At 38.7% G+C, this 23,356-nt stretch overlaps 2 protein-coding genes across 2 annotated transcripts; one reads left to right on the forward strand and one right to left on the reverse strand.

The window, feature by feature from the left end:
• Positions 1-152: 152 nt before the first annotated feature.
• Positions 153-3,268, reverse strand: LOC120280763 (WD repeat-containing protein GTS1-like). Its single transcript, XM_039287707.1, is given in 7 exon segments — positions 153-187; positions 484-550; positions 552-602; positions 1,040-1,114; positions 2,103-2,198; positions 2,834-3,041; positions 3,125-3,268. Coding segments are annotated over 7 exon segments (669 nt in total). The 5' UTR covers positions 3,262-3,268.
• Positions 3,269-18,543: 15,275 nt separating this feature from the next.
• On the forward strand, positions 18,544-22,833 carry LOC120281382. The gene is made up of 3 exons (XM_039288226.1): positions 18,544-18,728; positions 18,825-19,051; positions 22,348-22,833. Exons 1-3 carry the CDS (start codon positions 18,636-18,638, stop codon positions 22,643-22,645), a joined length of 618 nt encoding a protein of 205 aa, XP_039144160.1. The 5' UTR covers positions 18,544-18,635; the 3' UTR covers positions 22,646-22,833.
• Positions 22,834-23,356: the final 523 nt, after the last annotated feature.

Consider the following 23,356-nt stretch of genomic DNA (forward strand, 5'->3'; position numbering starts at 1 on the left):
AAAGATTGCATAAAACACTTATGAGATCGATTTGAGATGATATGATGCCCAAGTTATAAAATCAGGAATTCAGAAGCAAACTTGTACAAGTACGTAAAAATACAACCTTAAAGTTTCAATAATATGTTAAACACCAAAGTCTTTGGTTCATTTCACCCAAAGAACCCAACTTTTGCAACAGAAGTCCCTACATTTCATCACCTCGGGAGTCACAAATGAATAACTCAATAAGATTTTGAGGATAGATAGTTTCCTATAAACTATGCGAGAGATTCATGCTTGATTTTGCAACATCTATTTTGTAAAATTGTATGGAACAATTGCTAAAAAGCTTTCTCATTTCAAAATGGTTCTCTTCTATTAAAACCAACATATTATAACAAGTAATTTTCAGTGTGATATCATTAACAAAACAGAGTTCTATAAATTGGCTAGTAAGAAAATAATAAAAATTATTACACTACAAACAGAGCATGAAACAACTACTTACTGATTCCAAATGGTCATCATCATCAATTTGTCCATCAGTATCAAACAAGCACATCAACCCCATCAACAGAGGAAGAAATGAGCTTGCTTTGTTGACTAAGAACAAAGCGTACCTGAAAGTGACCATACATTGCAGATGAGGCGATATTTGATGATGATGTATAAACCATATATACACCATTTGATTTTATATAATGGTATCCCCAAATAACAATTTTTAGAAAAACGGTGCAGATTGACAAGTCAAACAAATACAAGTGAGCTTCAAAGGAATTCAGAACAACTTCTACAACCTTGAACCAAGATGCATCCACAGGGACCTATCTAGGGAAGCTCCTGGTAAAAGCATTCCTGATGAACTTAATTTCAATATGAAAACCAATCAAATGGCCATTTTTCTTACATAGGTTCATTGTACACATAGACATTTTTGTCAAATCAGTAAGTTTATATTTTATTGATAATCTGAAATGGCCAGCATATTATTCATGTGAACTAAATGAGGTTAAAGGGAATCCCAAACAGGCAAATAAAATAGAAAATAGGAAACCTGAGTAACATCATCCATGTGGGACTCCTCCAAGCATGCTCCAAGCTTTCCATGTCTCCAATCCCAAAAAAGTATCTGCAATTGTAATTTAGGAAGAAGAAAACAGAAAAGTCAAAGAAAATCAGCAAAGAGAAAAGAAGTAAAAGGTTTTGGAGGAATGATACAACTCTCATTAGTCAAGCTCCAGCAAAATTCAAAGTTAAGAATTAAAGAAAAATGTACAACGAAAATGATAAAATAAGCACGTAAGAGCCACATGGAGTGGCCTTTTATATGTTATTATCCACTAAGAAGTTGCCAGAGGACAACCACAGAGTTATCCGGTGCTTTTTGACTTCCGACATCAGCATCTTATAAATGTCGTCCTTTTTGTAAATTACTTTTTTCACTACCAGTATAAAATTTTTATGGTATGACCTTTCATTTCCAAAAGAGTTGCATGTCTTAACTGACACTTAATCATGCCAATGCAGCCTGATCTAGCCCGTGAGTGAACATGAGCAGGATGGGGCACGTTGGCCATTGATCATCTTATCATTATTCCATAGCTTCAAACATCCAAAACAGGTAGAAGCTTAGGAAATCATCTAAAATGTACAAATTCTGCAGTGGTCAGGTCAGTAATCAGTATAGAAGATATAAGGGAAATCTACTGCATGTGAGCTGTCAGAGTGCCTGACTTAACTACAGAAGATTCAGTTGCGGGAAATGACTGAATTTACATCTCTCTAGAACACCCAAGGCATAAATTATAGCATAATAGACACTTGTGGGAAAAAGCACTACAAAACTTGCATGGTTAGTCTTGATTCTTGAATCTTGTTGCTTGGTCTATGAAAGTTCATTTCAACTTCTTACCAAAAGGACAACACTAGCTTTGGGGCAACTTAATATTTTAGTGCAGTATTAATCTTGATGATAACTAACAACAAACCTATGCCATCAAACTACAACCATTGTACAGTTGCATAGCACAATATATTGCATGGTTAAAATCACTCTACATGGTGAGGCATTTTGTCATTTGAAAAGAGAACAATAAGCATTCAACTGGACTTCAAACCTGTGCATTTGAGCCTGCAGCTAGAAGATTACCACTTGACCCACCAAAAGAAAAGCTAAATATTTCTTGTGAGGAGCCAGTTCTCAGCAGTGAAACCTACAAAACCAGAATTTCAATAAGAAAATGATAATATATCTTCTGTACACAGATCCATTTCCTAATTCCTTAAAAAATGCAGGAAAAAAGGATGTAATAGAGGCCGAATTCTCCAGTCAGCATAACCAACATCCCTCCACATAGCAACAAATGATATGCATCTTCATAAGCTAATTAAAAAGTGCATTCACAACCAGTCCCATGCATCTATTAAATGGGTCCTAGTACCGCCAAAATAGACAATAAATAGACTAAAGCACCCAAGCAATGTAACATAATGCAGAGCAACCTCCCAATGAACAAAAGCATTTGACTCAAGTTTTCTTAGGAGGTAGTATCATGAAATATATGACTTAGTGCCAATACAAAATTTCCATCACAATAATGAACTGTTGGTGTCAAAAGACTCTGAATGGCATTTAGCAGCCTTTGTAGGGTCATTAACTCAAGCTCCACACTAATATCTTGATTTCCACAACGACAATAAAGCAGTAAAAATGGAAACAATGGAACTTGATTTAGAATTCATGCATTACACAAAAAGAATGAAACTTAAAAAAATGCTAATGAATGAACAAAGATATACCATAATAATTTAAAATTCAAAATCCAATTTTGAAACTTGTTTCTCAGACCTGCTTAAACGCCCTGGTGTCCCAAACTCTGACAGTGCCATCAGACGAGCAAGACCCCAATGCATTGGAATGACCTGGAATCGAGAACGAGACCTCATGGATCGTCGCAGAATGCCCTTTGCACTCTCCGATAAACTGTCCAGTCGCCGAGGAGTAAAACTTGATGGCGTTGGATGAAAGAGACACCGCCAAGGACGACGTCTCCTGGCTTACATCCACAACAGAGAAAAAACCACAAAAAATTAGCAAATCAAAACCCTAATTAAAAAAAAATCATGGGAATCGAGGTACCAGGAGGCGATCTGGAAGACATAGTCTTCGCCGAAGTTGGTGTGGATGGTGTTCTTGAGGCCAAGGCACTTGGAAGAAGGAGAAGAGTCGGAAGCAGCGCCGGAGTTCTCCACGTCGACCTCCATCGACGCCTCCATTGAGAGATGATCGAGCTCTTGTTCTGTTTTTAGGGTTTAGGAATCATTGAAGTTGTGGGTTTTTACTACTCCCCACCGTGAAAAACTAAAAATTATAATTTTCTTTTTTTATTAAATTCATTAAAATCAACATAAATGTAATTATAAATACATAAAACGTCATGGATTAAAATGGAAGGTTTTGTAAAACACAAGGACTTCTAGAAAATTAGAGAAGTTTGGCAACCGCCTTTGTTGGTTGGAATACAATCTCTGCATAAAGTATTCGTGTCTTTCGCAAAAAAAGCTTGAATCTTAGCTTCGTAGCAATACAAATGTATTAATATATTAATTTTATGTATATATACTTCATTCACAAATGATTTTTGTCTATAACTTTTTTAAAAAAATTGGGACACTTTTGAGAAAAAAACTCAACGTCAACTCTTTATAATAAATATTGTTTTTATATATTATATATTTATTAAAAAATTATTTTTTTTATAGGATAGATAAATCACAGATTTATTAGAAAATTGAAGAGTTTGAAATAAAAACTAGTTTATGGGTTTTTATTTCAAAAATATTTATGCACGTTTATGGTTTGAATTGGTTTTTTAATTATTAATTTCAATTTTGCTTTTATACTTGTGGAGAATTTTGATATACTTAAATTGGTTATTTATAAAAATCAAAATTTTGTGTGTTTTTTCACTATATATTAGGCTATATCAAATCAGTTGGATATGAAAAAAATAATTATTTACTTAGTACCAAGAATATTTTATTAATCAAACCTTTGAATTTTAGTAATGAAATTCCTTATTTTATATGTTAGGTGTAATTCTCATATTGGTCCCTCTATTATAGCAACGTTTTCTTTTTAGTCATTTAATAAATTGTGCCCATTGAGTCCCTCTACTTTTCAAATCGAGAACTTTCAATCCAAGCAAAAGGAAAATCCTACTGTTGATCAATTGTAATATGTAGATGGGAAAATGCGGATTAAAGCCCTTAGATCTATTTATTTTACTTCAGTGAAAAATGAGTAACAAAAAACAAATTGATTTATTTTGAGAAGTCATGGATTGAAACTACCACCATTTTCTTTTCCGTTTCAATGTTTTGAGCTGTTTTTTTTTTAATGGCGACACAACAAAATTACCATCTCCCACCTTCGATAACGGTAAGAAGCTCCTCGCCGACTTCCACCTCGTCCCCGCCACCATGGTGGGTGAGAAGGCCGGAAAACATCATCATATCCTACATTCGATCCACTGACTCCTCAACTACGTACCATCATCGCCTTCCGCGACACCATTATTAACTTCTTTCCAGCGTCCTTTCATGTCACCACCTTCTCCGGACGCTGCCCCAACTTCCGCATGTCGGAGATCCTCAAACCCGGTGTCATCGCCCCAGCGTCAACATCCTTGATGGCTGGACCGCCGTCACCACCCCCACTGACCTTAACATCAATCCCGGCTGCGTTCTCTTCAACATCATCTCCGCCACCTCCATATCCTGCCTTCACTTCTCCGGCATTGATGCCCTCCTCCGCAAAGCTCATCCCAACTGGCCCACGACAACCATCAAGTCCGCTCTTATCACCACCGCCTACAACACTGACAACTCTGGCAACCTCATCAAACACCTCGCCACCAACAACGACTCCACTCTATTCATCCACAGTGTCACCCACGTAGACCCCAATCGAGCTCTCAACCCGAGTCTCATCTACAACATCACCGTCTCTAATTACCTTACCTTCCTCTACTCCATAGGCTACAAGTTTCAACAAATCTCCATTTTTACCAAAGATGAGCTTACCATGAACAGCTCCTTGCCGGAGACTCACAAATCCAAGTAACCACAACTACCCATCACTCTGTTATGAATGGCAGAGAAAGGGCGCCCGAACAGTTGGGTTTTAAACCAAGTCATGTGCCCAGAGGAATGGATATTCAGTCAAAAGGCGGGGTCAACATTGGGCTGACGAATGAGAAAGGAGAAACGAGGCTGATTGGGCGACGAGAGAAGCGACAACAGTGGTTCAGCTCACACCTCAAAGGGTTCGTTACTTCTGCCACGCTGGCAAATGGAAAGGAAGATACGACACGTGATGGTGGTGAAAGAGAGGTTGTCCGTTACGCCAAGCTGGAAAGAGATATAAAGGGAAAGGGAAAGACGAAGGGAGGTAAGAAGGAAGATAAGAGAAGTAGGCCTGTACTGTTCCAGTAGAGCTTCAGCAAACTCTCCGATGACTGTCTCAGGAGAGAGCTTTCCCATTTATCTTACTCTTTTCGGTTCTATTTTGTGAGATTTAAAACTCTGTGAATTCAGTTTAGCCATTTGCTTCTATTTTCATTGGATATTGTTGTTTTCTTTGCTGATTGTCATGTTAAAGAGCTTAAACTCTTACTTGATTGAGAAATCTATTTGACTGGACTGTGGATCTAGAGTGATTTGCTATTGATTATCTTGTTTGAGTACTTCGTTGTGGATTGATTCACAACACACTCTCCGTAGTGCTTGATTCAATAAACAATGTGGTTAGCCATAAGAGAGTAATAACCAATGTCGAAGCTGTACGTATATGAAGATGATCTTCAGCCCGAGCGGAGTTGAAGTCAGTGTAGAACCCAGCAAGTTAGAGTTCAATTCAGTAGGTCAGAGTTTAGCATATACTATTAGATTTTCTACAACTTGGGGTTCCAATGTGGTTGGTTCTTCTCCAGTTTCGTCTTTTGGGTGGGTAGTTTGGTCGAAACTCGGAAGGTGAGCATTCCGTTCATCGTCTGATTGTTATTACTTGGAATGCTGATAGAGTATTAGAAGAAGAAGTGGCTAGTGTTTGATGGAGGAGCATTGAGTGGTGTGGTGGAGGAGATTATTGATTGGTGTTAGATGAATTAGACAATGGTTTGCTTAGAATATAAGAATTGCCACATCACCATTAAAAAAAAAAAGTAAGCTCAACATATATAGAGATGACAAAGAAATGATCGTTTGTACTTGGATGGGAATTTATAGATTTTTAAAAAAATAGAAATTTAATGGGTATAATTTATAGTAGAAGAACTACAAAGGGAGAGTTGCTATAGTAAAGTGATCAATCCGGGCATTACACTTATATGTTACTTATATATATATTTGGTATGAGTCCAGCACAACCTTGTTGTATGATAACATGGATAATTAAAGGCTAAAGACAAGATTAGAGCAGGATCAATCATAACTCTTAGCAATGGTTGGGATCTAGTGCCATCCGATTCTTTTGTTTTAACTTTTTCTTTTTGTACTTTCAGGTTTTACTTTTTTCCCATGTTTTTATTTTTTTGGGAAAAATTACTTTGTTCACCCCTCGTAATTTTTCAAAACTTCCCAAAAACCCCCTCCTACTTTTTACACCCCGGACAACCCTTCCGTTAGTGTTTAACTTCCCTTTTACCTCCCTACCGTTCACTTCAAATGGGTCCATGTTGTGAAATCCCATTTTTGGCCTTGAAAAATGGTGGGAAAGGAAAGCGCAAATCACATCATGTTCAACCTTTTTCAAGGGCTTTTACTGCTTGGTTTCGATAGACAATGCCTAGGAGTTGCATTACATCTTGTTGTTCTCCTCATTTCTCCTCATTTGAGTTGTTCGACTTGATTATGCTGGGTTTCAGTATCTGGTGAGAATCTCTTCGTTGCTATCGGTTTGACCATTCCATGAAGTGTTTATTATGGCGACTCATTTGTGGTAGTCCGGGTGAAGTTTATCATACCCGAAATATATAAATCGGTTTCTCCAACGAGAAAAATGAAGTTGATTTCCATCGGATTGGTCAAGTGCACCTCATCTTCAAATGAGTCGTAGTCGATTTTATTGTCGAGGCGAGCATGTGCCATTGTCGTCTCCGTTTGAAAACGAGTTCATTTCGTTGTAAAGTTCTTCTCGTTTATGGTTATCTATTTGTATATTTTAAATAATGTTTAACTATTTGCTATTATCCGTTTAAATATATTACTAATATGTTTAATAATTGTCATATCCGTTTAATACTTGTCATCTCCGTTTAACATTATCTTTACATGTATAACTATTCATATTAACGTGTAAATTCTCAAAAGTCTCGCGTAAAAGCGGTGATATTTTTTTCGTTTGATCCGAATTGTTGGCGGTGGCAAGGTTATGGTATCCCGTGCGATAAGAATTAATGGCGGCATTAATTCTTATGCACTGACTATAAATATCCGAACACCCGTTCGTTGTCATCAATCAATGTCGGTCCACTATGCGTTTAACTTTTTTCTCGGATATGAAGAGTCAGCCTGCTTGTGGACTTCACACCATAAATAACCAGGAAGAACCCTTCCCATGGACAACCACTCCTCGTCGTCCTCATCATCATCCTCTTCCTCCTCCTCCTCTTCCTCCTCTCCCTCCTCTTCCCATGGACAACCACTCTATCTGAAAGGATGTTTCGTGAACCTCCTTCCTTATCTTGAGAATCAATCAGCCGTAATCACGCAACAAGTTAAACTATCTTTTCCTGCCCAAGGCGAAATGCTCGCATAATTGCCTGAATGCAGAGGATTCTCTAGCGGTGGATGACAGGCAAGCAATTAAGCGAGCATTTCGACTTGGGTAAGAAAAAAAAGTTTTCACGTATTGCGTGATTGCGGAGGATTCTCTAAAGGAGGGAGATCAGGAAACATCCTTTAAGACGGGGTTGATATTTATCACTTGAGACTTTTTGTTACCGTTTAAGAACATTACGTCAGTGTACAACTATTACGTTATGTGTTTAACTATCAGGATCTTCGCTTAAGTCCGACTATGACACATTGATTAATAGTCGTTTTCATGAATGTGTTTGTTTAACCTTTTTTTAATGTTATACGTTGTGCGAGGTTCAAGTTGATCGCATGTTGTACTGCCATTGTGAGCATTCGAATGTATGGGAACACTTATTTCGTTATACGAGGGTCTAGTCGTGAGTGTCCAAAGTCCGAGAGGACGTTGTAAATGTTGTAAATGTTTTATAAATAAAACGAAACAAGCTTATTTGAATGTGAACTTACGAAATTTAAAGCGAGGAGACCTAGTAAAAAAACAATGTGGGAAACAAAAAGAGCGTCATTGTAAACAATAGAAAAAGTTAAACAATACTCAAGTTACTCTTTAAACAATGACAACGGTGTTTAAGAAAATACGTAAAGATGTTTAAACAGTGACCCAGGAGGTACCCATCTTCAACGCGATGTTAGTGAAAACATTCAATTTAAACAATAACATATATTTTAAACAGTTAACTCACTATATTTAAACGTTTTACGTATTATTTACATGATATAGACTTTTATTTAAAACCGGTAATCGTTATGTTAAACACTATATGTATCATGTTTAAACATAAAAAAAGCTTGACGTTTAAAGCAGAGATACTCATGTCGAGCGATGACAATATGTCTTCATCGCGACGATGGCATATATTTTTCCTTTTTTGCCCTTCGGATGGAGGGAAAAATACCGCCCAATCACATCACGTCTAGTCTAACCTCTATACACTTTTTTGTCTTCATCGCGACAGTGATATATATATATACACTTTTTTTGTTTGCCCTATCTCGACTCGCATTTTGTTGTTTACATCTTCTTCTTCTTGGCTTATTTTTTTGTTCTTCATTTCATTTGGTTTTGTACGATTTGGTTTTCGGCCGATATATTATGGAGAGTTTTTGTGGTATTGCTAGATTCAACTGGGGAGGGAAGAGTGCTAATGTTCACGCTCGAGACTTCTTGGGAGTTGGTGTTAGGCTGAGATATGTGAGCGATGGGGTCTCGAAGTTTCTCTTGTCGGGGGTTAAGTTCATCACACCCAGGATGGATATAAAAGCGGTTTGCCCAATAGAAAAGCGATGTTGACTTCAGCGAGATGTGTCACGTGCACTCCATCTTCAAATGTCTCTGTAGTTGATCTTGTCGTCGAGAGCGGAAAAATGTGCCATTGCAGAATCCTAATGAAAACGAGTTTTTACTCGTTGTAAGTTCCTTCTCTTTTAATTGTTCCGGTTATGCGGGGTCGATTAGTGTTTAAATATGTCCAGTCAGCTAGTTAACATCTTGTACTAGTCATTTTACGTTATTAGTTAGCTGCTAAGTATTTAATTTAACGTTTAAATATTGTCATTATCACTTAAACATTATATTCTCCGCTTAACATATTGATCTTTTCATTTGACTAAAGTGTTGGCAGGAATTCAGATTCTGCGAGTGCTCCCGTTCATCCCCATGGTGACCCGGACGGTATGGGATGTCTTCCTTCCTCGTCAGATCATTCTGAAGTGCTGTCGTTGGATATTGGACAACGTTTTGACGGTGTCGAACATTTCAGGGATGTACTTCGAAATCATGCAATCAAAAGGAATTTTGACTTCAAATTCATAAAGAATGAAAAACATCGGGTGACTGTGGAATGCTTGGCGATGGTTGTCGTTAGCGCCTTCATGCATCAAAAGAGTATAACAAAAATACTTTCCAGAATCAAGACAATCAACCCGTCCACACACTTGCGGTGGTGGCATAGGTTCGAGCGTCACATCCGAAAGCGTCCAAAAATGGGTTAGCGCACGAGTGATTCGAAGCTCAAGGACCGTCCCTCATGCAGAGGCCATCGACATTCGGAAGGACATGTTGCGGGAACATGGTGTCCACATACCATACAAGCGAGCTTGGTTGGGAAAAGAGCATGCCGGGTGGTCCTCGACGGCAGGTGACATCTCCGGCTATGATGTTGCTTTGGTATGTGGATAAGGTGGCGGAGACAAATCCCGGCAGCGTTGCGATCGTGGAAAGAGGCGGTGATCGTTTTAAAGCGTGCATTCTTTTCTTTCAAATGACGTGTATTGTGGGATTCAAGAGGGCTTGCGTGTCAGCTGCATTTTCTCGATGGTACCCACCTCCTTGGAAAATATCGAGGTACACTACTGGGTGCCACATGGAAAGATGGAAACAATGGTTTTTTCCACGTCGCCTTCGGTATAGTCGACAACGAGACCCGATGCCAATTGGACTTGGTTCATATCTAAGTTAGGCGATGCTTTATCACGAGGATGGAGATTATCATGAGATAATTACTTTCGTGTCGGACGGTCGAAAGGGCCTTGTGAGCGCTAATTGCGAGAGTCTTCCCTTCTTCGCCACATGCATCGCGTCTTCGACATTTGGAGGCCAATTTTATGAAAGCCAATGTCAGACTTGGGAAGGCATTGAGGGAGGAGTGCTGGTCTATATGCTTCCGCATTGCGTGGGCATCCACGGCTAAAGATTTCGATGATACAGTGAATGAGCTCGGGCCACATCACTCAAAGCTCATCACTGGTTGATTAATAAATCGGATATGGCACATTGGTCGAATTATCTATTCAGAGGTGATCGTTGGGGTGAGATGTATTCAAACGTCGCGGAGTCGTTCAATGCTTGGATCAAGGAAGCTCGTCATTTACCGGTGACAAAAATGGTCGACTCCATAAGGTCTGCGAATGTTGGTTTACACTTAACATTTAGTGTTACCCTTTAAACATTCTCAATCTTTGTTTAATTACACTTGTCTAACTTTAAATATTAATTCTTTCGTTTAAATATTTACAATAATGTTTAAACATGTTTACTAGTATTTAACCATCACCGTATTTGTTTAACCTTATTTGCGGGTTCAAGTTGATGCGCATGTTATGTAGCGGCGTGAGCAGCGAACAAATGGGAGACCTACTTATGCCCGGACATACATTCGAAGGTAGAGATCATTGTTGAGGGACGGTACCGAAATCTTCGTGTTGGTCGTTGTGTCGATGATCGATTCACGAAGTGATCGACCGGTCGACGAACTCCCGTAGATCTCGCCATCGAGAACTTGTTCATGTCAAAGGTGGCAAGTTTATGAGTATCCCTCGCGAACACGTTTGCATACCGCAATAATGCATGACAGACACCAACGTACATCGATTTATTAGCGGGTACTTCAGCGTCGACAATTACAAATCGGCGTGCAAGGAAGCTATATTCCCCTATACACGAGCGATGACGAGCCTTGACGGAAATCGTGAGCTTCGTTATGCGACCTCAGTGGCGAGGAAGGCGGACAGGCGGCCTAGACGAAAGAGGATCAAGTCATGAGCGTTTGATGTCCGCGAGTTACATTCACGGTACCGCCATGGATCCGGTCACAGATCGACGATCTTGTGATGAAACTGTCAGCCCGACTAGGCATTGTAAATAAGCCGACGATGACAAGGAAACATTGTGTATTGATGGTCAACTTTCCATATTTAAACTCTTACTCTTTACAACGAATTGAATGTATTTAAACAGAGACATTGTTATTTTAAACGGATATATTGTAATTTGAAATATTTCAACTGATGTTTAAACGATATATTGTATATTTAAACAATTAAACGGAAATGTACACAATTACAACGTAAATTAAACAATGAAATGAAACTGAATGGAATTTAACCTCCCTTACAATTGAAAACAAACAAAATTTACATTGAGATATACAAGTCATGTTATTCCGAAACGAAAACAATGAATTGAATGTCCAGGTTTACATTCGAAAACAAAGTTGACATTGAGATATACAAGACATGTTCTTCGGTCACAAATCTTAACCCGCTTGTGACGGCCCCCTTTGTCAGTGGACGCCGTGCTGCCTCCCTCCTTAAGTATCGCGGGTAACATATCTTAATCCGAGGTAAGGAGCGATGCATGCATGGTAGCCGTAACTTCTCACCCCAAAGTAATTGCTCGATAAACCGCATGACGTAGAGCGGTGCAATCGGCGCTTCCTTGTTTCGGCGTGGGGTTTTCCATGTCGGGTACGCAGTGGGTACTTTACGCGTCGCCCGACTCATTGAGCTGCATATCGACACAATTGTCGAATAGATTCCAGTGTCGAGATATGCAAGTTGAGATTAGAATCTTGATTAAATACCAAACACTATTAATCGGACATAATTAAAGATCTTACCATGTCCAACGCGTCTTTTATCGTACCCGAACATGAAGAATAATGCACTGTATTCTTGTTTATCATTATCGAGGGGCGAGCGACATGGAAGTGGCCATTCATGATTATCGGGAGGATGACAATTTGAACTTCGATGCGAGGTTCATGCGCAGCATCCCCGACCATAGCCATAATTGTTTCATGTGCGTCATCCTGCTTTGACATAAAAAGCGTAAGCGGTCTGGTGATGGAGGCGCGCTTCTTGTAAGGATATGGCTCTTTGCTTAGCGACTTTTGTATTATGCATCTGAAAAGCGTCCCATCACATCATCTCGTGACCATCTCCTTCCCCTCAGCGGTGATACAATTTGTCCCGTGTGGTCGCGACAACGTCATTCTTCCACGACGAGTCTTTGAGGTTAAAGCGATAACAAATATAATAAGACCATATTGTAAATGTTTAAATGATATTATCAATTATTAAATGATATTATATATAATTAAACGTTAAGTAGAAAAATTAAATGATAACATAAAGACATTAAACACCATTAGAAAATCGTTAAACACTATAATAAAAACTTTAAATACTATCATAAAAACTTAAGACTTACTCAGCCATAGAGCAGTTGAGGAAGATCCTCATCAACTCCTGCTCATATTTGTTAAGACGAGACAGGCCAACCGATTTTTTTTTTTTTGGGAATAAAAGCTTTTCGAGCCGTCTGGTCCCATTGTTGATTGGCCTTGATCATCTCTCTCGTTGCTCGGTCGGGGTCTTCATGGGGCACTACCGTTGCACCTTCACGGTGTACAGCACCAGCAGCATCTTCCTTCAATGAGAGGACGACTGCGACAGCATCAACTGCGGACACATCCTTACATGGTTGTTCTTGTTGTGGGATTATGCCTGGCTTCGATGCGGGGACGACGGCGACAACATCAACCGCAGACACATCCTTACATGGTTGTATTTGTGGTGGGATTGTGTCCTGCTTCGTTGCGGTACTGTCGGCCACGGCCACGGCCACGGCAACAGATTCAACGATCTTCTCAACCGTGGCCACGACGACAGCATCATTGGGAGACACACCCTTAGCTTGTTCTTGATCTGCAAGGATTGTGCCCATCTTTGATGCCCCAATCTCGGCAACCGGTTCCACCGGGTCCATCGATTCATTAAGAAGAGAGTTGACGACTTTCTCAACCGCGGCAACGGCCACATCATCGACGATGTCCTCCACCGTCATGGTCATGTCATCAACGGCGACAGTCTCAGTAACAGCATCAGCCGCCGATGGTGTTACTATTGTTTTATCGTCAGCCGGCGGTGGAGATAGAGCCAGTATTGTTCTCCTCTTTTTCGCAAGTCTCTTCGAATGTGGCCGTCTTGGAATGACCTTCCCGATGATGTCGTCGTCGTCAAATTCCGACGCCTTGTTCGTCCCGGTTGCTTCAGTTCTTTGGAGGGATGGCGCAGTCGGTTGTGAACGTCCCTCCAGTGTCTCAACACGAGCGACAAGCCAAGGAAACTCGGTCATCAATATTTGGCACGCCTGCATAAGAGTTGCGGTGACATCTTCGCCTAATGTCACCGGTTGGGCTGCCACGGTCGGAGGGCTGCCATGGTCGGGGTGCCACAATCGGGGGACCGTCGTTGTCGTGGTATGGGGGTTGTTCGATCTGCCGGGGTGGGGAGGGCTTCTCCGTGCCGAGGATTGTGTCGCGTGGTAGGGGTCGGAAGTAGGAGAAGCTGCGTCGGCGCCAGACGATGAGGGTCGCCCTCTCATCCTGCCTTCGAGCAAGTGGTTCCGGAGCAATAGCATCCATCCGTCGGTTGGCCCCAATAAATATTTCTTCTTCACAGATTCAGGGGAACCATCTCGGGAAACTAACATATGTAAAACCAAACAATGTCATCTGAAATCATTCATTTTTAAAAGCTGTAAAAACTATATTTAAACAGATTGGTTATATATTTAAACGTTATAGAATATATTTAAACGGAGAACAAAATATTTAAACCAGTATGAATAACTTTTACATGGTAAATACTAAAGTTAAACACTAAATAATATGTTTAAACATTAAAGACTTATGTTAAACATTGTCCATGATTTATTACCTCTTTCCCATCGAGCGATGACAAAGTCGGTTTCTACCGTCGCTTGCTTCCTGAAAGTACTTTCACCGTAGCACGACGATCCTTGGGATCTTGCGAAACGGACTTTTCTTCCCCGCTTTCGGGTCGACTCATAAAACCAGGGACGTTAAGCGCGACCGAAAGCAACCCTTAATGTACCTCGTGTTGGTCTTCTTCCCGCAAGCATCTATCTTGCACTCGGGCCAGCGCTGGGGAATATCCTCCATAAGCCACTTGTGCGTCGCTCGCGCCCTATGCGTGATCGCCCCATGGGTCGGTAGATCATCGACATAATCAACAATCCAGTTCAGAACCGAGCATGACGTATTTGGGAAGAGGGATCGTACCCATGAGGTACACCATCGAGTTTGACAAAATTATCTTCTTCTCCCCTCTCGTCGAACAAGTTGCACTAGAGTGCTCTTGATGGAGTCTCTGTGTCTCGTAGGGCTTTTGATAGATACCGCCCTTCGACGCGACCGTCTTCTTCTTACGAAAGACGATCGCTGCTCGCCATCGCAACACGGACCAAGAACGAGGGGCCACATCTTGAGGTCTCGAAACTCGGCGAGGGCTTTCTCGATCCCTCGAATTTATTGGTGCGACCATCGTACCTTTGCAAAAAGAGAATCAAGAAGGGCCCTCTCTTGGTATATAGCTTCTAGCTCGATGAAGCCGCAAGACGGTGTTCTTCGAATAATCTCCCGATTAGTCGAGGGGTCATGTTATCTTTCAATTCGACTAAGGTCTCCATGGCAAACCGTGTCAAATAGCATCGCCCATTAACTAGGTTGATGACCATAATCACAAGCTCGCGACAATAACAACACATTCAACATGCGAGATTGACAAAAAGTTTAAGCGGAAATATAAGGTTTTTAAAGCGGTAACCTCTCGGTTATTAAAGCAGAGATATCAAATGTTAAACAGAGACCCATTTTTCTTAAAGCAGAGACAAGAATACTTAAAGCAGAGACAACAAATTTTTAAAGCTGTAACATCTCATTTCTTAAACGTCAACCTCATTTGTAAAAGCTGCAACCATATCAAGCGAAAGGGGAAATGTACATTATAAATATTACACAAATCATAACAATCGAAAAAACTTTTTCGATAGTGTATACAGACGAAAATGTAAAACAAAACAAAACCCTAGCCGAGAAATCTCCCTCGAGACTAACAAAAACCCCAGTGAGAAATCCCCTCTGAGACTTCGATATCTTCCAACAAAAAGCAGGGAGCACAAAACAAAAACCGAAAAAAATCTTTCTTTGTATGTAAGCAGTTAACATAAAACCATACTCAATACCTTAGATTGCAAGCGATGAAATGCCAACTAGTTGCGCGAGGGACTTCTCCTTCGAGATACCGGTGGAAAGAGAAAAGCTGATGAAATGCCAATTACAGAGGATTCGCCGGTAGAGACAACTTCGGAGACAACTTCGAAAATGGAAAAGCTGAAGACACGAGTTGAGAAAAAGCAAGTAAACTGCTTCAATAAATTCGTCTCTTGGGGTTACCCTACGGAAACCCACCCCACTTCCTCTCAAACCGTCAAGATGGCTGCAGCCACTACTCCCCATGCAAGGGCATTTTCGTCCATAAAATTTAAAACTCACTCCGTTCACATCCGTTACAGGCTTTGGGGGTTTGAAAAAACATATTGTTTAAAAGGATGGGGTTTTTAGGGATTGCAAAACTAACGGGGTGTTTTTGGCAATTTTACAAACTTAGAGGGTTTTTTTTTGGCAATTTCCACTTTATTTTTTTAATTAAAAATTAAGGAGGGATGGAAATAGAAAAATTTATAAGGATTATTTATGGGTAGAAAAATAGAGGCACTGTTTTAGAGCTGGCTTTGGGGCGGGGAATCCCTGATCCCCGCGGGGACCCGACCTGACAGGGACGGGGATTCCCCGGTTCATTCCCAACGTGGAGGCGGGGACGGGGCCAACCCGTCCCCATTTATTAAACGGGGCGGGGATTGCTATCCTCACCCCGTGGGGTCCCCGTCCCCGGTTAAAAATAATATATATATAAATTTTTAATTTAAATTATTTATAATTTTGCCATTTTTATAAATTATCTCATTAAATTTCGTTTTGCTTAAACATTTGGAGTATTTTGTTTTTGTAAATTTTGTTTTGTTGGTTTGTTGAGCTTTATTTTGAATAATTTTTATGTTTATCATGTGTGTTAGTGTGTATTAGTATTAGATTTTTTTTTTAAATCAAACAAAACTTATAGGTATATGGGGATCCCCTCAGGGACGGGGACGGGGACGGGGATGGGGAGATAACTCCCCCCCTTCCTGTCAGGGAGTCGGGGATGGGGATTCCCCGTCCCCGAATCTCGCGGGGATAGGGATAGAGAGACCCCTCCCCGTCCTCACCCCGCCCCGTTACCAACTCAACACTGTTTGTTACTTATCTATTCCATAAAACACCATTCATATTTATTACTTAAGAAAATTCAAAAACTATAGTTTCACACGACAAACTTTTAAAAGGTTTTTTCTTCTATTTCTATTTCTATTTCTATGTACCCTCAAATTGCCCATTTATTTAATTTTTCATATGTAACATATCTTCTAAAAAACATTATACTGCCCGGACGAAATGTACTTAATTATTTATTTTAATTTTCTTAAATCAAAATATATTAATTTTATATATTCAACGTCATCTAACACAAATTCCATACCAAATTGTAATTTTTATAATATAATATTAAAAATTGTTTTGAAATATAAATATAGTAAAGTAATTCAAAGTTCACATTTATATATAAAGCCTGGTCTTCTACAAATGGACGAATCGACAATAGTATTGCAAAACAGTTATAATCATGACTGTGCAATTAGAGCCATCAAATGCTCTTAGTAAAATCGTTTGATTATGATTTGCACCACCCGAATGCACAATACTCTCATCAAAACCATCCGATCATGATCGGAACAATCTTTTATGTAATTAGAGCTATTAAACATGATTTGCATCCTAGGCGAATGATTTTTTTTTTAAATCAACCAATCAACCCAGTACAACCCTGTGGTATTGTCACTAATTACTATTATCCAATCTCTCTCCACAATCTTCTCTCTGTCTCTCTTCTCTTTTCTCTTTCATACTTTTCTTTTTACGTAAATGCTCTACAAATATCCATAGGGAATGTATCACCCATATATATATAAGATTATCTGTGAACGTGAACGCCCACAGACCAGCACAATACCCATTTATTTGCTACAATGAGAGCTAATTATGGGTTAGTTGGGTTGATTAGTTTAGTTTTGGTTTTTTAGAATGTTGATGTAGGTTTAGTAGAAAATAGGGTTGGATAGTTACTGTGTATAAATTGATTGAACGGTTCAGATCAAATTAATGTACATCCCACTTTTATTGTACTACTCTTTATAAGTACAGTAATACTATTCATCCAATAGTGATCAATCGTTGGATTTCGATCCAGCAGCTCAAAATATACTTTCTATAAGATCCTTAATATATGGATAAAATGAGTTTAAAGTCTTTATAATTCAATGACAGAGCCCTCATTACCAAAGACATATGTTGCAGGAGCCCATGATTCGACGGTGAACTCAACAGTGGTAAATATTCACAATTATAAGAGTGCCCTTGTAACTCAATCCTTGTATTGCTAAGATAAGAGAGCATGGGTGGGCATCATTGCCCTTCATGTGCAACACCTCTAATTTTGGGTTAGTTGTATTTATATATAATTCTCTAAATATTTTCTCTATTTTTTAAAATTTACTTTTTTAATCCCTCCCTTTAAATTGTAATCTTTTAGTCCTTCTACTACATTGAAGTGAGTCATGTCAGTTCCATTTTTTAATCATTTAGGGTTAGAGTTTAGGGTTTAGAGATTAAAATGACTAAATTAAAATTATAAAAAGACAAAAAAAAAAAATTACAGTTCAAAGTAAAGAATCTAAAAAAGTAATTTTGGAAAAGTAGAAGGGAATATTTAAAAAATTATACCTTGTAATTATAAATTTTTTTTAAAAAACTATTTTCCATTATTATTATTTTAATATTATCTAAAAAAAGAAAAACAAAGCATAATAAGTGATAATGACCATTTCCCAGCTGGAACACTAGAGTCACAATTCCAATGCATGATTCCTTTTTTTCACTTCAAAACAGTGTCCCCCACTTCCACTTCACATTTGCACTAAACTCACACCCCCAAAGCTAAAATTCACACTTTTCCTCTGAGCCCTTGCGCTAATGGCGCTCTCCCTCCCCATCCTCGTTCTCCTCTCCTCCCTCTACCTCATCGCCTTCGTCCTCGCCATCGGCGCCGAGCGCCGCCGCAACTCTGTCTGCTCTCTTTCTCTTCTTCTTCTTCTTCTTTTTTTTTTCGATTTTGGTGTTTTTCTTGTCTCTGTTGTGATGGATCTGGAATTGGATTTGAAGGGGGAGGTGGTGCCGGACGAGTACGATGAGAGGACGTTCTGCGTCTACGGGTCTAGCGCATCGACGGTGTACGGCTTGTCGGCGTTCGCGGCGCTGCTGGTGAGCCAGGTCGTGGTGTGCGGCGTCACCCGCTGCCTTTGCCCTCGCCGTGGCATCACCTCCGGCGGCGGCGGCGGAGCTGGTGGTGGGGCACGCGCGTGCGCCGTTTGCTCCTTTGTTTTCTCTTGGTGAGTGTGCGGTGGCCTCGTTTATATTATTTTATTTTTATTGCTTGCTTTTGATTTGTCTGGTTATTTGATTTTTTTTTTTTTCTATGCTTTAGCTTCAAAAATTATTTGAATCAATGAATTGGAATTGTGTTTAGGTTTGTATTCACTTGGTTTAGATGCATATTGATGAGCTGAGAGTGAGTAGAGTTGCTTGTTACTTGGCTTTGATGCAAAGGATTGCTTATTATGGAGCTTTCTTGGCTTTTAACTTGTTTTATATAGTAACCCTACTTCAAAAAATACTTGAATCCAAATGTTATCTTGAGTTCATGGATCTTATTGCAAGCTTATAGCATAGCGGTATTTGACCTTATAAAAACGAGGGTGAAACAATTAAGAGGTTTCGAGTGCAAGACTCGTTAGAAACAATAATGGTAACGGATCGCCGGTTGTGGGTGCGTGGGTTGGACGATTAATTCTGACTCTATACGCACGCCGTGCGCACACCTTCGTGGATAAAACATTGTCGCTTTCGTCAAAATAAATTTATGGCTCTTATGGGCATTACTAAATCTATTTTTACTAAGGATTATATAATCAAGAGTGTATGTATTACAACGAAGTTAATAGTTCATGATTGGTTGAAATATATTGTTTTGAATGTAATAAGAAAGCAATCCTATAGAATGGGGTTTTTTTTTTAATAATTCAAGGTTTCTAAATTAAAAGTCTTTCTCGTCCTGTGCTAATTATGGTGACTAGTGAAAATTATAGAAATAGTTGTTTCTTATGTTGCCCTTTAACTAGTTGAAGTGCTATATCACAAAAGCATGAAGACCTTTTTTATGGAATTCCTATCTAATACAATTTTCCCTTGTGGTCCTGGTGAGTGAATGAGCATTATTAAGTCCTCTTTCCAGATAATACTCACACTGGCAATGGTGTCATATTTTAGGCAAGTGTTTGGAACTATCATGACATAGCTTGGATGGAATATTTCACATCAATAAATAAAATAATCAATATATCAATATCGAGGAGACCCAAAATTTATTATTGCATTGCTTATTCAATGAGTATTCTCAATGGTATGCCTTGAGGAGAAATCAAAAACAATCACTTGATGTCTGTCAGCATCTTTTTTAAGATTTTATCCCAGGATAGAACACATCATGTCTCTTTCTTGTTGGTTCAGGCAAGAGTTGACTGGTTGAAGTAACTGATGATGTTTCTGGTGAAGAGAAGAATTTTGACCAGAGGCTTAGAGTCTCTTGCTTGTCCATATCCTCAGCTTGACCTAGGCCGAAGAAAGACCATGTTGATCCTGAACCAAGTTTAGCACTTATTCTTACTAGAGTACAAATTAAGGATCTGGCTGACACCAACAAGAGTTTTTTGTGGGTTGTGATATGTCTCTGCCTCAGAGGCACATATTTTATAGCCTTGGCTCTTACAAGATTTTGAATTCCTGTGTCCTAACCAGTCAGATTGAGCAGTTGATGGGGTGGATTTATAGTTGATTTATAGTTTGCATGCGCCTGTCTTTAAGTTCTTGAAGAAAATTTAGTCGCATGATGTGGATTAAAAATGTCACTGGGTTGACTAGAAAGTAAAATTCCGGAACATATTGTCTCAAATATTCTTGCAATAATATTGATATGCTGTATTGATTTGATTGTTGTTATGGTTGAGAAAGGAGGCCTAAGGGTTTTTCTTCCTTTTCTTGTGTTTTTATTTTAAATATTTCTCCAATACTTTATATAATATCAATTTACCTGCCTATATCCCTTTAATCGCTTGTCGACCCCCTTCATCTAGATTGGTCTCTATTATGTCTCATTGTTGCTTGGAAATGAGTACTCTAATCTCTAAGTCAATCTTTGGTGTTAGTGTTGATAAATTCAGGAAAATACTAGTAAGGCTTAGTAAAAAATGTCTTCCATTTTGAGTTTCTTGACTTTGGATTGAATGATATAATAGTCATAGAGGCACTTCCTGTCAATGTTTGTGAAAGTTATCACTGAAGCTGGGAAAATTAAGCATGCTTTCACCATACAATAGCACAGAAACAAAAGAACACTACAAAATGAAGTTGCAAAGTTATGTATAACAAACCTGAATTGAAAATCAACTTTAAAAAAATTTAGTTTAATAATTGTATCTCCTATTGATTGTGGCTTTAGTATAATGAAAAGATGTTATCTTTGCCGGTCTCCTAAATTGCCTTTTAATGTACTAAGTAGCTTCAAGGAAATCTTTTCACGTCATAAATGGCATCTGTTAATTGGGGAAAAAATGATCTGGAGCTTCTATAAACATCAATTTTGCTTTGAATGCCAGACTTTGCTTTAGTCATACTTGTCTACAGTTACTTGTACCAGTCATCTCTCTGGATTTTGATTGCTGCCTTTAAGAAAATTATAACTAATTCTTACACTCAAAGCAAGTAGACAGTTTTTATGCTATTTTAACTAGTTCAATACCATTTTTTGTCTTGCTGATCTTTCTTTTCTGGATTACTCCAATTAAGTTTGTGGCTCTTTTCCCAACCCTTTTCCGTAACATACATGAGACAAAAAGCATCAAGGCAATCTTTTTGGACCTTGTTTTGGTTTCTACTATAAAAATAAAAAGTAGATTATATGTCAAACTCTTGTGTTCGAAGTATCAGCTTTTACTTTTTTTCTCTACAATTATTCCTTTTTGTTTAACATCATTGTCGGTGATTATATGCCATAATGAGCATCCAGGGGAACTTTTTGTTTCGTGTTTTTCCTGGCATGAATATGTGGAAAGGTCAAGCAAGATGAGAATCATTATTACTCCAAACTGTGATGACTTCTCCCCTTTGTGGACCTTCCTAACACTTACCTTTGCGCAATCACATGCATATAGTTAATAACACAATCCCGATTGAAACAGCACGCATCAGACTTGCGCATGCCCCTACAGTGACATTAGATTCTAAATCAAATCATCATACCCATATTCAAAACACCAGCTTATTCTTCAGTTATTAGAACTGGCTTACATGACCTTTTTTGCTTACCACTAATGTCTGACATTTGAGTAGTTCATAATCATGCACTGACATTTTATAGCAGTAATTTCATTCTTGGATGCTTAAGTGACGTCTATTTTGAGAACAGGTCTGATAAACAACATAGATACATAAGGTGACACCATGATACATCTAACGCTTTCAATTCCTTACATTCATCTGACCTGTTGATCAGAGTATTCAAATGTTTTGTTGTGTGAATAATCCGAATGACGGTTTAACTGTGAAATCTCATTTTGATCATTATATGAAGGTTGAGTTTTCTTGGAGCAGAGGCCTGTCTCTTAGCAGGATCAGCAAGGAATGCATATCATACGAAATACGTAGGTTACTATCTGAAAAAGGACTTGACCTCATGCGCTGCCCTCCGAAAAGGCGTCTTTGCCGCTGCAGCTGCATTGATAATGATCTCAATGGCGACATCGCTGTTAACATATTGGAGCCACTCAAGAGCTGACACGGGCGGATGGATGAAGCACGAGAATGATGTTGGCGTAAACATGGCTGATCATGGTGCGCATAATGTCGAATTTTCAAGCACCAAAGCTTGAACATGTCTTATGTATAATGTTGGTATGTTGTTTCCATGCATGAGCCTGAAATGAGAGTTGTTTCTCTCATTCAAAAGTTAAGCCATTGTGGGTTATATGTGTAAAAGATCTCTTTGGTATTTCTTACAAAAGAGCACCACTTATAACTTATTCTAGTTATATGAATACATGGTTGGGTTTTTCGCATATATATTTATATATATATCGGTAATTTAGGGACGTCTCACAATAACCATAAAATTATCATCTAACGGTTGTTGTTTTATTATAAACATAATCCCAGAAGTGGGGTTAGTATCACTAATCTCAACATTAGTAATGAAAAACAGTAGTTATTAGATGAGTGATCTAACGGTAGAAATGTTCCTAGATACATTTTCTAGAGACATGTATATATATATATATATGAGTTTTTTAATTTGTTTTGTTTGTGTGTGCATATGTATTTTACTTTTTATATGGATATCTTTAACCATTTTATTTTATATATAACTATATGTGTTATATATTTATTCTTTTGTTTACATTTTAATTTCGGGAAAATGCCCAAAAATTCCTAGAAAGTTTGGCTAATCTCATTTAAGGGACTGCAGTTGAAGTTTGAAACTATTAAGGGGTTTTTAGGTAATTTTTTTTTAAAATTTTAACCATTTTAAATAAGCTAACATTTAAAAAATATATTTAATTATAAAATTATTCTCGTTATACACC

The sequence above is a fragment of the Dioscorea cayenensis genome, chromosome 17 (genome assembly GCF_009730915.1).
Source record: "Dioscorea cayenensis subsp. rotundata cultivar TDr96_F1 chromosome 17, TDr96_F1_v2_PseudoChromosome.rev07_lg8_w22 25.fasta, whole genome shotgun sequence".
NCBI classification, from domain to species: Eukaryota; Viridiplantae; Streptophyta; class Magnoliopsida; order Dioscoreales; family Dioscoreaceae; genus Dioscorea; species Dioscorea cayenensis.